Source organism: Ailuropoda melanoleuca, chromosome 8 (genome assembly GCF_002007445.2).
Source record: "Ailuropoda melanoleuca isolate Jingjing chromosome 8, ASM200744v2, whole genome shotgun sequence".
Lineage (NCBI taxonomy): Eukaryota > Metazoa > Chordata > Mammalia > Carnivora > Ursidae > Ailuropoda > Ailuropoda melanoleuca.
The window spans coordinates 90,759,514-90,775,280 of NC_048225.1; the positions used below are offsets into that span (position 1 = coordinate 90,759,514).

The window sequence follows — 15,767 nt, forward strand, 5'->3', positions numbered from 1 at the left end:
TGAACTTCCACTGAATCTTTTTTTTAATATACGTATGTGTATTTTCATATTATACACATTTTTATTCTGCTTTTACACTTATAGCTGTATCAACGTTTTGCACATCTTTAGACATTCGTTGAAACGAAATACAGAGGCTATGTAACCTTCCATCATAAGGCTAGGCCATAATTTATTTTCCAAATTCCTGTACCACTGGCCATTTGTATTTCCTTTTTCCTTTATCTTTCTTTTTTTTTTTTTTCCAGTTTTAAAAAGAACCCCACAGTAGACAATCTGGATGTCAATTACTGTCCCTCATCTCTGATTACCTCCTTAGGACAGATTCCTGGAAATGGAATTACCAGGTCAAAGGGTACATAAGGTGACACTGATTCTGTTCTAAGACCAAAATGGGTAAGCATCAATCCAAGGTCTTTGTGAAGCCAGAGATGGAAGGTTCTGGCAAGGGAACGTGGCTGTTTGCACCCATGCAACAGTCTTGCTGTACTTCTCACTGGGAAGGTCACCTTCAACTACATGTTCGGCTTGTAGGGAAAGATGCAGGCTACGTAAGGGAGAGAAATCTGATCCATGAAGTCGTGCCAGGAAGAACCGCCCTTGCCATAAGGGGAATGTCTATGAAGCCAGACTATGTGCAGCCCAAGAATGATCACTGCACTTTCTTCATTTGTTCCAACCATGCCTACATCTTAGCCCTTCCACACGGCTGGTTCCAGTGCCTCAATCACTTCTAAGTTGCTCTCGTCTAGAAGTCTCTCTGACTTTTTAATTAGATCTGATTGTGGTAAACCTAGACTACTCTAAAGACGTCTTAGCAACTATCAGTAAAGACCTGATGTATCCAGACCCACTCAGGCTATCTGTGGTGACTGTCCTTCCAGGGCCATCTGAGACGGCCTCCCTCTTGGGCACATCTGGATTTGCCTGTGCTTTATCAACACAGTGTTGGTAGGAGTAAAAAAAAACACTACTGTCAGAATGAAAGGTTTAAAAGAAGAAAAAAAAATTTAATGTGGGAATCTCAAATGGTCTTCCCCTTCAAAGAGCTTCTGGAAGCCCACAGTATTGCGGCACTGGCAACCCCTCTGTTTTCATAAACTCTTTCTGTGGCAAGAGGCAGAGGTCAGGTAAATTTCCTATGTACCACCCACCAAGGAGGGCCAGCTCAAGGTCTGCTCAAGGTCACCTAAGATGGCTATGAGAACAGGGTCCACCAGGTCACCTAAGACGGCTATGAGAACAGGGTCAACCAGGTCAACAGGTCATAGAAGCCATCAGTCTATTTCTGTTCATCTTTACCGAGCATGTGCTGGGGAGAGGGACTTGGGCAGGGAAAGGCTACAGTGAGTGTCGCCGGATGCTGGCATTCTTACCTGTGCAAAGAGCACCACCAAGCTATCACTGTCAGGGAATTCAAGGTGCTTGGAGTAAAAGTGGTGAAGTGCAGCTATGTCACTCTGAATCAAGTCTTTCTTCTCGTTGTCTAATTTATCCAGATCTGTGGATAAGCAAACCATTATTCACCAGGAAGAAAACTCTGGCTTTCTAGCTACATCCTTTTCTTAGTGTAAATGGCATGGAGAAAAAAAAAAAATACATGGAGCCCCCAGAAAATATTCTTCCCCATTACTCGGTGTTACTGATAAATTCTAGGCAAAGAAAAGCATGCCATTTCTTTCTTCTCTTGCTCTGACAACTGGAAGTCACTTAGGACATGAAATTTCAACTGCCCATGAGCAATGAGGTTAGGGATGAGTGGCCATCACTGATAAGCAGCCTCGGTCTAGTCCAGCCCCTCCGCCCCCCCCCCCCCGGCCCTGGAATCTGTGTCATGGTCTAGAAACTAGACAGCCCTGATTTAATGCCTTTCAGTAAGGACATCAGCTGTTTACAAGACTGCAATTCAGCAAAGATACAAAAATATTCAGCGTGCCAGGAGAGCCAGCAGGAGATAGTTCGGGGTGCAGTAATTCACCCTGCGATTTCCCACTTTTCCCTAATTATTTCCTAGTCATCATGTCAATTCAGAAAAAAAAAAAAGTCATAGTCATTTTTCAAAACAGGCACACGAGTCAAAGTAGAAACTGGTAATAAAAATCCCCAGCACCACAAAGAATGCAAGCTCCCCGTGCCTTTCTCCCACCCTGCCTCGTCCATAGAAATGTCGCTGCGACAGCTCGTCGGCCGGTCCCAGAGAGACTTACGTGATTCAAACTCCTTCACAGCTAACAACTTCTCGGAAGGTGTTCGCTCTGGGTGGATCTTCTAGTAATTGGGGAGAAATCACACAGAAGGAACTGTTAACCACCAGGGCAAAAAGTAGTGCTTTCACTGCTACATCGACATAAAGGAAGAGAAACCCAATTCTCGATGGAGCAAAGAAAACTCACCCAGGAGTCCTGCCATCGGGCTCTGAGAGCGTCTGCCCAAAGCCCTAATCGGGAAGACTCGGAAAACTTTCTAAAGCGTCCGCCACACCCTGGCACCCTGACAGCGCGACATGCACACAGGAGGCTCAAAGATGCCCGTCACGGGAAAGAAGAGTGGCGAGAAATCAACTTTTTAGGGCCCCGACTTAAAAGGACTCTGCGTCTACAGAGGAACCATCCTATTTATTATTTCTCCTTCTAAAAAGGAACAAAATCAAACCCCCCATCCATTTTACACTTTCTTTAAGCATAGGCTAAAATGATCTCAAATTCTGTGTTTCAAAAAGAACACTTTTGGTGGTATCTGTGAGCCCAGATTCACTTTAAACGTGTTGCTGGCTTTGTTCTAGACACCCCAAGAGGAGCTAACAATAGTAAACCTGCGAGGCTTTGAGAACATGAATAAACTTGGTGTTGACAAGAGTTCAAAAGCAGAGCTCAAGAGCCGGCCTGAGGCCGTGTCTTTGTAATCTGGCTATTCAATTTGGGGATACAGGTGGTCTAGCAGGGCGCTCTCACCTCCCTGGTTAACATGTTAAGCTTCCCCTTGGTAGTTGGGTAGCCTGTCTCCCCTAATCCTCTGCAAGCCACTAGAATACAAATGGTCTGGTTTTACTAATCATCAAGTCCTACTGAGATGAAAAGATGGCCAGGTAACTTTTCATTTAATAGACTATCAGTAGTAATAGTAATTATAATATAAGCTGAATGGAACCGCTATAAACTCCTCAGAGCCTTCAGACCACCCTCCTGGTGCCAAAACATTTCCATTGTTCTTTTTTGGAGCAGAGATCTTCCATTCACAGGATACATTTCTGTAAGATTAGTTAAGTCATCTTGCCTGGGAAAGCTTTTCATTCAGGAAAGTCCACCAGCTTCTTCGGAATTCTTAAGCACAATACTGTAAATGCCCCCAAAGAATGTGAGGCGGGGCAGGGCAGAACCAGCAGACTGGCCACCCCATCCTCCCCAGAATGCTTACAGATCTTCCTGTGATGGCCCTATTCACCTGACACTGAACCCAGTCACCCTACCTCCTCTTACCCTTTTCTCCTGACCAACAACTCGGCATATATCTAAAGATAATTGTTAGTAAGGACTCAAAAGTTAACATCCTCCAAGGAAAACAATTTGTGGATTTTTTTGGTCTCACCCTACAGGCAACCCTTGAATCCTCTGGTTACCCCGGAGTGGATGAAGTGGCATTTCAGCAAGCACCTGACCCACGCCGCCACATAATGGAACAATGACCTCAGACTTTGGAAATGTTCTACCTCTGTTTATGCGGCCCGGGATCCTGACTTGGGCCAGGGACAGATATGTGCCAATCATTACAATCCCATTTGGCTTAGATAAAAAATAGAAAGTTTTGGGGCGCCTGGGTGGCACAGCGGTTAAGCGTCTGCCTTCGGCTCAGGGCGTGATCCCGGCGTTGTGGGATCGAGCCCCACATCAGGCTCCTCCTCTATGAGCCTGCTTCTTCCTTTCCCACTCCCCCTGCTTGTGTCCCCTCTCTCGCTGGCTGTCTCTATCTCTGTCAAATAAAGAAATTTAAAAAATCTTTAAAAAAAAAAAAATAGAAAGTTTTAGGGGCGCCTGGGTGGCACAGCGGTTGAGCATCTGCCTTCGGCTCAGGGCGTGATCCCGGCGTTGTGGGATCGAGCCCCACATCAGGCTCCTCTGCTATGAGCCTGCTTCTTCCTCTCCCACTCCCCCTGCTTGTGTTCCCTCTCTCGCTGGCTGTCTCTATCTCTGTCGAATAAATAAATAAAATCTTTAAAAAAAAAAATAGAAGGTTTTAAAGGGAGGCAGGACGGCAGGTGTAAAGAAGAGGTGGATGAATGCAGCTTCAAGACACGTACAGTACAGACGCCCTGACACCGACTTATCGGCAGCAAAAGCACCTTGATACGAGCGCGCACCTCCGTGGATCTGTGCCCTCCAAGCACCGTTCAACCTATTTTGCTGGGTCACAGGACATGTCCTATGGTGTTTCTCCCCCTCGTTTAGTTTGGTACTTTGGCGATATGGCACCTCATTAGCCCACAGTAAGGACTGACCAAAAAAGGCAGAGGATTCCAGTCCTGGCATCGTCTTTGGAGGAAACTGTTCATGGCCATCATCTGTTCCCCTTGGGGGCATTTCTTTCTTCACTTCTTTCTTTTACCCTCTTCCTCTCTCACCTTGCCTCGATTCCTACTTTTTTCCACTTCTTTCCCTTCTCTTCTTCTTTGTGTCTGCCATGCTGGCTGTTTCATCCCGTTCCCTGCCTGCCTAGACGAGCCCCAGTAAGGAGACGGAGATGGGGAGGAACAGGACGCTGCTGGGGGGAGGGGCAGGGAGCACTCTAGGTGTCAGAAATTTCTGAGAGGGGAAAAATCGCAAAACTTCTCAGGCCAGTCCGGTTCCCTAGGATGCTCTAGTTATTTTCACTCAGGTCTTCATGCTGCGAAAGGCCGTATTTTTCTATGTAAACCTATCTCATGAAAAAGTTCAGAATTTAACAGCTGTGGCTGTGTTCCTGACCTGGGGTACGTGACATCCTCATTGCATGGGGCAAACAACAAACCAGCTTCTGCCTGGAGTGTTATTCCCACGCCCATCCATAGGGACGTAACAGGAAATAAAGTCTAAGAATGTTTAACGAGAGACGATCACCACAGGCCACTCATCTTTCTGACCTTTAAGAAAAAAGGAAAAGAAACTGCACTTGAACATCATCCCATTTCCTCACCTGTTTGGCCAGAATCCTTGCAGTTAGCCTTACAGTCTCTGAGGGATTCCAGTTTTCCCCAAAAACAACCATGGGAGAACATTCCAGCTTGTGCATGGGCCAATCTTCTTTCTGGGAAGGTTTAAAAAAAAAAAAAAAGATTAAACACACACACACAGGAATAAAGTTCGTGCAGAGAGGATGCAGTAAGTCCTTCTCGTTAAGGTCAAGTGAAATATGTTTCCTTTTGGAAAACACGATGAAGCTGACAAAAGCTAGAGATAAAAACATCCTTTAAGATAGAGATGGTTGCATGACCTTGACCCGGGCCTGGCCAAGGTTGTTGGTATGAGAAAATCTGCTTTGTTTTTTCATCAAGCATCTCATCTTTCTGCAGCCTCTCACTATTCCCAACAACACGTATGGCTTTCCATTATCTGTGGGAGTTGTCAAACGGCAGCGGTGAGTGATTTGGGGTATTAGCCATTGATTTGGCCCTGCTCCCTTACAGTCCTGTTCTGGTTCTGTTCTCACATCAGGGCAAATCCCTGAGAGCTGCACTCAGCAACTAGTCTCCTTTTATAGGTGACAAAAACAAAACACAAATGAAGGCCTTGTCAAGAGCCCTCAAAGAGTCTGGCAGAGGCAACTAGGGGGCGTATTTAGGAATACAGACTCCCTGAAGATTCATTTGACAACACAGGAACACTGTATTTCTTTTTGTCCCATCTTGATGCTCTTATGCCCCTGGCTGGGGCACAAAGGGTATGTGCTCACTACTGGCAGGGTAGAGACGCCGTCAGTGGGGACGTGTGAGGCTCAGGGAGGAAGGACACCATGGTGCACGGTGGCCACGGAGGAGAGGAGTCTGAGGGCTGGGGAGGAACTGCTAGCAGCCGGGGTGGGGGGATGACTGAGAACTGACTGGACTTCACGGAGGCCATCACTGACTGACGAAAACTAGTGGTGCGGGTGTGATGGGCCAGGGGCGGCTGGGGAGGTACTCCAGGGAGAGCCGAAACAGAGCTGAAAACTGGGAGGAATGGGTGACGGGTGGAGGAAGGATGACTTTTGAGGTGGTATACAGATGGGACTCCGCAGACACTCTCTCTCTTAATGGAAGTGGGCCTGTTCTGTTCTTCCCTCAGCCTCCCCCACCTCAGAAAACAGCTGGTCTGTTCTTCCAGATCATCAGGCTGGAACCCTGGTCACCTTTGACACCTGTCTCACACTCGCCAGTCACCTCCAGCACATCCAATTTCCTTGCCTTCAGAACAGACCTAGAACCCGATGACCCCTCGCCACCACTAACCCTAACCCACTACCCTTTTGCAGTCCCGACACCTCCCACCACCAGTCTGCCCACGCCTCCTACCCGGATGCCTGCTTCTGCCCCTGCGGACGAGGCTCGACAGAGCAGCCAGGATAGTCGATCCTGCTACACAGAGCTCAGCTCATGCCAGTTCTCAGCTCAGAACCTTCTAATGGCTTCTCACCTCCCAGCAAAAGGCAGAGTCTTAAAGATGACCAATGACCACTCATGATGGGAGCCCCCACCCCCACTACTACTCTGACCTCATCACCTCCCACCATGCTCTCTCTCGCCTCAGTCCCCCTGCTGCTCCTTACACAGACTGTGCCTACCCCTGGCTTACGACCTTTTGCACTTGCCGTATTCCTGGCGAGCGCCCTCTTCCCCTAGATACCCACTTTGCTCCCTGCCTAACTCTTCCATATCTCTGGCTCAAATGTCACCTTCTCAAGATGCCTGCCATGAATACCCTACTAAAGACGGCACGTGCCCACCACTGTCCACTTCCTTGCTCTGTACTTCTTCTTAGGTACTTCCCACGACCCGATATACTGCATATTCATTGGTTTTTAGGCCAGTATCTGTCTCCCCATTAAAATAAAGGAACTCGGTCTGGGGTAGGTTTTTTCCCCACATTTATAACCCCAGAAGCTAGAACAGGGCCTTGCGTTTAGGAGGTCCTCCATAAAGTTGCTGAGTGAATCCCCCGACCCCCACCCCAAGAAGGAAGGACATGATGTGACTTCATGATTTAATGCGTTATGTGGCACAGGCCATTGGCTCAAGTTCTGTGCCAAGATGTTTCGCACAGTTTAATAACGCCATGCCGAATATAACTAAGAGCAGGGAGAGAAAGAAATGACAAGATACGCACAAGGGAGAGGGGATCTGTTTTTAACCAAAGCCTGAAACGAGAGCACAGCAGTAAGGCGAAGGCTTCAGGCCTTGGGGCATCTGAGGGGAACGGGAACCACCAGCTGGAGACAGATGGATAATTAACAACCACAAGCAGGTGTCCAGGGTGAAACCAGAAATTCTAACAGAAGGCCTTTGCAGGGCCTTTGAGATGCTGGTTTCCTGAATAGCAAGTCTTGTTACCGGTGTTCAACAACACTGACTCCTGGGAGAAGGAAGTTTAATACTAACCTTTCTTACCATGATTTCTCTATTATTTGGTAATTGAATTAATTCATTAACAGAATATAAAATCAATGTTAATATCAATTACACACAATGCTGACATTTACTGAAGTGAATGTCCTCAAAGGGAAGGGAGCCTCTGGGAGGAGAGCAGAGTGCTGTCAAGTAAGCGGACCCTGGTCTGGGGCTCAGGAAACCTGCATTCCTACCCCACTCTGCAGCTATGTGACACCAGGCGGACCTCTTAATCCCTCTGCAGCTGTACCCGTGGCTGTCAATAACGTAATCCCTGAGTTACTTAGCAGGTCCAGAATCCTGAGGCTATGATTTGACACCTTCCGATAGTGATAATCAGAGCTGAAGCCTGAAGAGGAGCAAGACACGTAGGACCTTCATTCGGGGACAATCAGGCACTCGTGCAACCACAGAAGGTCCCCGTCAGGATCCGCTCAGCTCATCCATGAGAAGCACTTAGGACAGCACCTGGCACATAGCGCACTCTCAAAACATGTGGGTACCTGTTCATTCACTCATGCATTCATCCATTCATTCAGTGAGCTCTGCAACTGACCCTAGAGGAAGGGAGGGGAGATGAAATCTCTAACTTGAAGTAGCTTGTGACTGTGTCAGGAGACATGTATGTGACACGGTCCCACACGCAGCAGTGAAATCAGACAGTGCGATAAATTCAGAGAAGTGTAGAATCACGGAAGTTTCATCAAAGGAAATTTCCCCAAATAAGTTGTCACTTCTCTGCTGAAAGGTGGTGAGACATGTGGGTTAAGGGAGGAATGACAGAGATGTCCCTCCATGGCACTGCTCAGGTTTCTTTAAAAAACAGAAAAAGGTGGGAGGGAGGCTCACATCTGGCAGGAGTGTCAGTTAGGTTCTGGGCATATCCTGACATGCCATCTTCCATCGCAGGGATGGTCTACATACCGGAGGGAACCTGACAGCTGCAACTTGCCCTCGTTTTGACTATAAAAAATTGTAAATAATGAGACTGGACAAAATTGAAAAAAAAATTAGCCTAGCCTGATGAACAGGAATAAATACTATCAATGAATACTTTGGTTTGGTTTTGTTGTGTTTTAGTATTAGCGGTTTCTTCACACGCAGAGTGGTTTTGCAACCGCGTATACCTTTTAAAACATTTTTGTCAGTTTTTCTAAAACTTTTTTGAGTATTTTTCTACAAAAGCCAAGCTATTTCTCCTGTCCTGATTGCAATCTTTTTACAATTTTATGTATATTTGGATCGTATTGTCCAGAAAAGTAATATACAAATAAACGGACAGGAAGGACTCAGAAAGACATATACCAAAGTGCTAGTAGTGATTTTTCTCTGGAAGGACAAAATTAGGGAACCTCTCTCTGTTCTCATTTCAGACTGTATTTTCTGGTTTTTCTAAACTGAGCACAGATTATTTGTGCAATGAAATTAATTAAATCTATGTAAAAGGAAGATACAGAAATTTCTGTACCCTTTTTAAACTTCAAAGTCATTTTCAGCCAAGGTAATAAGTGATCTGCATGATTTTCCTGTTTGTGCACGAACAAAAATGCTTCAAGATGCATAAAGAGTTGTAAAATTGTCTCATGGTGCACCAGCATTTCCAACCCTGGAAGAAACGACTGACTGCTATTTCATCCAGTTTTCTGCTGAGCGAATGCTAATGCTGTCTTCCTGGACAATGAGATTGGGCTTTTATTGTGAAGTCCCTTTTCCTAACTCTTGCACCTGGCATTTCTGTTGCTCTAACGGAGCTTTCAAAACAGATGTAGTCTACTTGGACAAATGCATGTGACTTCCTGAACTGTGGAACAGCAAGAAAACGTCATGGGATTTCTGCTGCCACTACCATTATCATCAAGGGGAGCAGTGCAAAAGGAGTCAGGTGCACACTGACCACCTCGCATGAAGGAGACAGCTGAGCCCCCATCACAAGGACATGTGCTTTGTTTTATGTTCCCATACAACAGCCATGGGATAGGCTCATTCATTCATCCACACGTTTTTCTACTGGTGATGTGAAACATTTAGGAAAAAGAGCGATCAAGTTTAAGATGCTTCCTAGGTTTGGTTAAGGGACCAAAGTGAATTTAACCAGGATTAACCCTAAATCACCCATGACAATGCAAGAGTCAGACGAGCATTTCTCAGGCATTTTCTACACTTCAGTTACTTTCATGTCCCTGACGAAAGTCACAAATTTTCTCACATCCTTAGTCACATGCTCCTCACACGTGCTTTTTTATCCCCATCACGGCACGCCCCTTCTTACTTTCAAAAACACTCATAACCTCATCACCTCCATTTACACATCACAAACAGTTTATTTTCTATTTGTTAATGTTAAGAAATAATACCTAGAAAGTTCTACTCTACAATGATTCCTCTATAAAATAACTTTGTAAAACTACTCTCTTGAACATGTCATGGTGCAATTTAATGACGAAGTCTAAGTGAGGAAACAATATACTTAGCTTTCCAGGCATATTTATAAAAATAAATATAGTTCATTAAAACACACAGGTTACAAAATAAGCCTAACTAAAAAGGGATTTCTATTTCTTTTATGTTTCCTCCCATTATCCTTTCATGCATCATCAATTAAAATCTTTCCTCTGGCAGGATCACACTGAGTCAAGTGAATGAAGAGAAAAGTAAATGGGACAAGATATCACCAAATTGTATAAAATGAAGCGAAATTCTAAAGCGCTGCAGTTAGAGAAGAGGGCTTGGGGAGAGTGGACGTAGTGGCTAGGGCCTCCGGAGATGCAGTACCCCCTGGAAAGAGGGAACCCTCGGGGAGGAGTGTGTGCCTTAGCACTCTTGGGGAGATTTCTGGCAAAGACGACACCAGAAGGGGCTCTCCCCTTTCACGTCCACTGAAGGCCACTTGTCTTTCTTTGACACATTCCCATAGTGCCCCCTCTCCCACCCTCAGGACCGCCAAGCACCGTGTTGGAAAGTGGTGACAGCCTTCCGCCAGCAGTCTGTACAGTCTGGTCCCCACTTCTACCACTGTGACCTTGGGCAGGTCACCCAACCACTTGTGGCCACTGTCTTCTTATCTACTCACACACTGGACCGGGTAACCTTCACTCTGACACCCCTCCCCCACCTCTGCTGTTTGGTGCCCAGGCCTGCACTTCAGGTGGGCGGGGTCTACGTGGTCATGAGCGGCAGCCAAGGGCCCTGGTCTCGTAGGTGGAGAATCACTCAGTCACCTGCCTCTTACCATCACTGCCCTTGTTTTGTACAGCACAGCTTCCCCTTTAATCCCACCCAAGTACCCCTGAGGAGGAACCCTGAATACATTTTTATTTGGAGCTAATGCCCCAGATTCCTCCCTAATAATTTTATGTATGAAGCTCCTGAACGGCCAATTTATTTCTAGGCACTTACTTTACTAGATACTTAGGACCATTCTATGTCATTACAATCCACTGCCCTACCCTTACTTAGTTCTTCAGCACGAAAGCATGGCAAACCTTAATGGCCACTAACTTCTCCCTTCAACAAAAGGGGACAGATAAAACAAGAGTGAAACTTACAGATGAAATCCAGTCTGTCACCTCTAGCAACAAGTGGCATCAGGAACCGGGTATCACTTGTCATCTAGGAGGGTACTTTGGCCACTAGATGCTTCACAGAAGCATAGGAAAACTGAGCTGCAGAAGTACCCTCCAGGGCTGATGGGGCCCTGGCCCAAACGAAGGGTAACTATCAAGGAAGACCCTCCATCATGAGGCTGGGCACGGCAAGCTGTCTGGGCCTCAGGCCTTTGAACGCGACTTAGCATCACAGAGCAGTACCCTCCACTCTGGGCTTCCAAGCAAGCTCATTATGATTTGACCGCCTGGGCAATCTGTCCACAGGAGGAGAATGCACAGACCATCAAACTGCTTTTTGTAAAGTGATATGCAGGCATCCTGGTACATATAGGCTGGTGTGTTTGGTTCATGTGAACCCCCCTAGGGAGAGCGCCCCTCACTGTGTGCTCACAGAGGAGCTTTCTGAGTCCACAGCTTTGGGAAACTCGGTACTGAAGAGAAGGGGAGCCACACCAGCCACCTTGGAAACCCCACTGGACCGCAATGGTTCATCAAAATAATGCCATCTAGGGAGGCGTAACCGAAGAAGAGTTAGCAGCACGCTCAGAAGACCCAGAGATGGGGCGCCTGGGTGGCACAGCGGTTAAGCGTCTGCCTTCGGCTCAGGGCGTGATCCCGGCGTTATGGGATCGAGCCCCACATCAGGCTCTTCTGCTATGAGCCTGCTTCTTCCTCTCTCACTCCCCCTGTTTGTGTTCCCTCTCTGTCAGATAAATAAATAAAATCTTAAAAAAAAAAAAAAAAGAAGAAGAAGACGACCCAGAGATAACTCGGCATCTCACACAGTCTGATACTTTTTATTAATGCAGTGTTTACAGTTAACCAGAGAAGTGAAGACTCATTTTATAATAAGCATGACTCACACAACATACACTCTTAGTGTTCTCAGGGTTTTAGAATCCATCCATTCTCTTGGGGTAGAAGAAACAAAAACAAAAACAAAAAACCAAGTCCGTCAAATCTGAAGTGTGCCGTATACTTTGGATTCTCTGCACAGAGCTAAGCTTCGGTCAAGCCTAAATTACTGTCATAGTATTTCCCATATGTCCTCACACCTGTCCACAGCGTCATGGTTTATAGAGAGCTTTCATACCTCTCACATCACTAGGTCCCTACCATTTGTCAGGATAGGCACCTATTGCCATCATTAATGCGTGAAGAAACTGAGCTCAGAGATGTCCTCAGGCTTGTCAAGTTCACGGAGATAGTAGGTTGCAGAGTCAGGATCACCTCCTTCTACTATTCCGTGTTCCACTGTCTGAACTCTATGTGATTTTCCTATCTTGCTTCTCTAAAGAACCAGAATGTAATGAGTTAATTTTTCTAGAAGAATTTAGCTTAAATATAGAAAGAACTAACTTATCATTCCTGGAATCAAATCATGGAATTCCCAGGGCTCACTGATCTCCCCAGCACCGAAGGAATCCAACCACAGAATGTTCTATCCACAACTGGTAGGAGCAAAGTATGATCTCTCTTCTTAGAAAGAAGGCCCACTCCCTGAAAACTCAACTATAAGCCCATTTATATTCTCGCTGTGTCACAGGCTGACCACCTCTGGAAGGCTGCCATGGGAGACACAGGGGAGTGCGCTGTGCACAGGGCTGCAGAGCCAAGGGAGATGTCCCCCGGCCAATGGCTCAACCTGTGCTTCTTCCAGCAAGGGGCCATTGTGACTGGAGCTCTATGGTCAGACGGGACACCAGGGCTTAGCAACCTCTCCCACTGATAAATAATAATGCTCTTTGGGGATTTTCAAAGGTCAACTGCATAGGGACAAGAGAAAGAAAACAATGAAATAGTGGGTAACCAGAAGTACATCAAGGAAGGGGGGCAGGTGTGGGAGGTAAATGACACCAAGTCTGGCAAGAACAATGACCAAAAAAAAAGAGGTAAAGACTATGGAGAAAATCCTCCCTGTCACCTAGAGCCACTGTTTAATAGCATCAGCATTTCCCAGGGCCTATGAATAGGTTTCCATTAAAAAAGAAAAAAAAAAAAAGGCCAAGGAGGGTATACAGATGTCAAAGATCATATTCTCCCTAAATTCAAATTGTTAGAACATGGAATGCATTAAAAAAAAAAAGAAGAAGAAGAACATGGAATGCATTTTCTATGGAACACCTATGAACATTGAGTGGAACTAGAATCCAGCAGACGAGTATGGGAAACAACACTCCTAGTCCCTCAAAGAGCTACCAAGAGTTCCTCCAAATTCCTCCTTAAGCTTCCCATTCCCATGTTATAGAATTCCCTGGAGACTTACCCATCGAACCAGATGGCCCACGGTCTACATGCAACCCTCCTCCTGAGCCCGCCCGACCCTGGCTGCTTCCAAGGCACCGGCTCCAAGTACAGACTCGGAGCAGCCACCCTCTGGCTGTGCCAAGGCTGTGCCAGGGGCTCCCCGAAGTCTAGCTGGACTCGGACTGGGTTTGAACGGGCCAAGGGCGACATGTGGCCTGCTTACGGGGATTTATAAAAATACAGACCCGTGACAGTAAAAATTAAAATATTTTAAAGATACCATTTTAGCATTTTTCATTTGTCATCTCCACAGTGTTCCATCTGTTGCTGGTGGCCTTGGGGGCAAACCGTCAACCTTAGTAATACACCTGCCTTTACCCAACATGCCCTCCTCATGTCTTTCCCCTTCTCCTGCACCTGCATGTGGCCCCAGAGTGTCACTGTCTATCACTGGCTGCCTGTCAGTCCTGGGCCAGCACGCAGGGGTATCCAGACACATCTGAGGCCCAAACAGCTTTCCAGCTCTGGCTGCAAAAGGGTGCTGGGAATGGCGTGACAAGGAAAGGAAGGACATCGGGGTCCCAATCTTCAGAGGAAACAAGGCCCTCCCTACCAGTTGGCCCAGAACCTACCTGACACTCCACATCGCAGTAAAATGCCTGCTTGCATCTTCCACATTTGGACAATCCTTCTTTCCTTAAAAACAGAAAGGGCACTGTAGTGGCGAGAGGCACAGAAACGTGACGCTGCACATTTTATCACGCAATAATAAAAGCCATCTGGTCAGGAAGCAGAGCCAAGATTCACCTTACCTTACTCTCCCACTGATACCGTGGCATTTTCCCAAAGGAGGATTTTGACCAGATTCAGCCCTTGAGGAGGAGTAAGTTAGTCAAACAGTACATGCACCAATGTTTACCGACCCTGACAGTGGGAAGGGCACCTTCCAAACTGACGAGCGGTGTGCTCCATGACTCCCGAACCTGGCCTGGGACACATCGCCTGCACTAGTACTCAGTACTCTGGGCCAAGTCAAAGGCTCTTAGGTCCTGATTTTCTCACCTACTCAAGAGGGACAGAGATAAAGAGAACCGTCGTAGAGGTTCCACCTCACACAGAGGACTGGGGGCACCTGCACTGGTGCAAATGCAGTGTGAGTGACAACCTTTATTATCGAGAAATGCAAGTGAGGCAGATGATAGAACAGAGTAGATCAGTAATTCCCATGCTGCCCAGAAAGCCAAGTTTAAAAAGAATGCAACCCAGGGGCCCCTGGGTGGCTCAGTCCGTTGAGCATCTGACTCTTGGGTTTCCGCTCAGGTCGTGATCTCGGGGTTGTAAGACTGAGCTCTGCGTCGGGCTCTGCACTTAGCATGGAGTCTGCATACAATTTCCTCTCTCCTGCTCCCTCTGCCCCTCCCCCCACTCAAAAAATACATAGATGTATACATAAAATGCAACCCTGCAAGCGGAGATGTAGTCTTGGATAAACCATCAGTGGATGGCTTGCCGGTCTACTGCACTGAGTGATTCTTCTGCCTCTCTCCAATGAGGTCAACACTCCCCTTCCTTGCCATATTACCTTCCTGCCTCCCACAAACGACAGGGACTCTGCTGTTTCCCAACTGTCAGGTGCTAGTGTGTTTGTCGTGTTTGATAAGTCAAAGCTTTTTCAAAAACTGTGAAGCCACTGAATTAAACCCCACCAGACAGAAGCCTTAAAAACGCTTTTTTGAAGTGGGGAACGACCCCATGATTCAATCAGAGCACTATCTTCCGCCCACCGTCCTGAAGCAGGCCTTGCAACTTGAAGCAATGCCCACGCCCTGCCACGAGGGGCACTGTCGCCGCAGCCCGGTCCGCACTGCAGTGCAGCCCCCAGCTGCGGCGCGGGGGAGCTGATATTCTAGAATACACACGGAATCACGCCGCAGAGCCCTCCTCTGCTCCTTGTCAGCGAGCGGCAGTCACCACACTACTCCCACGTTATCAAGACTGCTCCCCAAATGCTCCTGTTGGAGCTAAACAGACTGCCTTGCAGTTTTCATGACAGCGCTTGGATTCCAAGAAGCAGACTGGAGAATGTGTGGGAGAAAAACACATCTTGTGGTTGAGGCATAAATAAATATCCCGAGTTTGCACATCTCAATAGTTTAAAAAGGAACTCACTGATTTAGCTGAGTGTATTCTCTGGCCTCTAGCACCTCCCCCCAGCCCAGACCCAAGGTACACCTGACTCTGACTTTGCATTTTGCAATAAAAGAGAAACGAGACGATGGTCCCTGCTCTGTTGCATTTTATAA

At 46.9% G+C, this 15,767-nt stretch overlaps 1 protein-coding gene across 1 annotated transcript in view; it reads right to left on the reverse strand.

Annotated features, from left to right (window-relative positions):
• The window catches only part of SMYD2 (SET and MYND domain containing 2), a 30,154-nt gene extending 15,915 nt beyond the window's left edge, over window positions 1-14,239 (reverse strand). The window contains exons 1-4 of the mRNA XM_034666856.1: window positions 14,097-14,239; window positions 5,167-5,277; window positions 2,208-2,268; window positions 1,377-1,501 (exon numbers count right to left, since the gene is read on the reverse strand). Of these exons, the coding sequence (XP_034522747.1) occupies window positions 1,377-1,501; window positions 2,208-2,268; window positions 5,167-5,262 (282 nt within the window). The 5' untranslated portion in view covers window positions 5,263-5,277; window positions 14,097-14,239. The remainder of the gene's footprint in view (window positions 1-1,376; window positions 1,502-2,207; window positions 2,269-5,166; window positions 5,278-14,096) is intronic.
• Window positions 14,240-15,767: the final 1,528 nt, after the last annotated feature.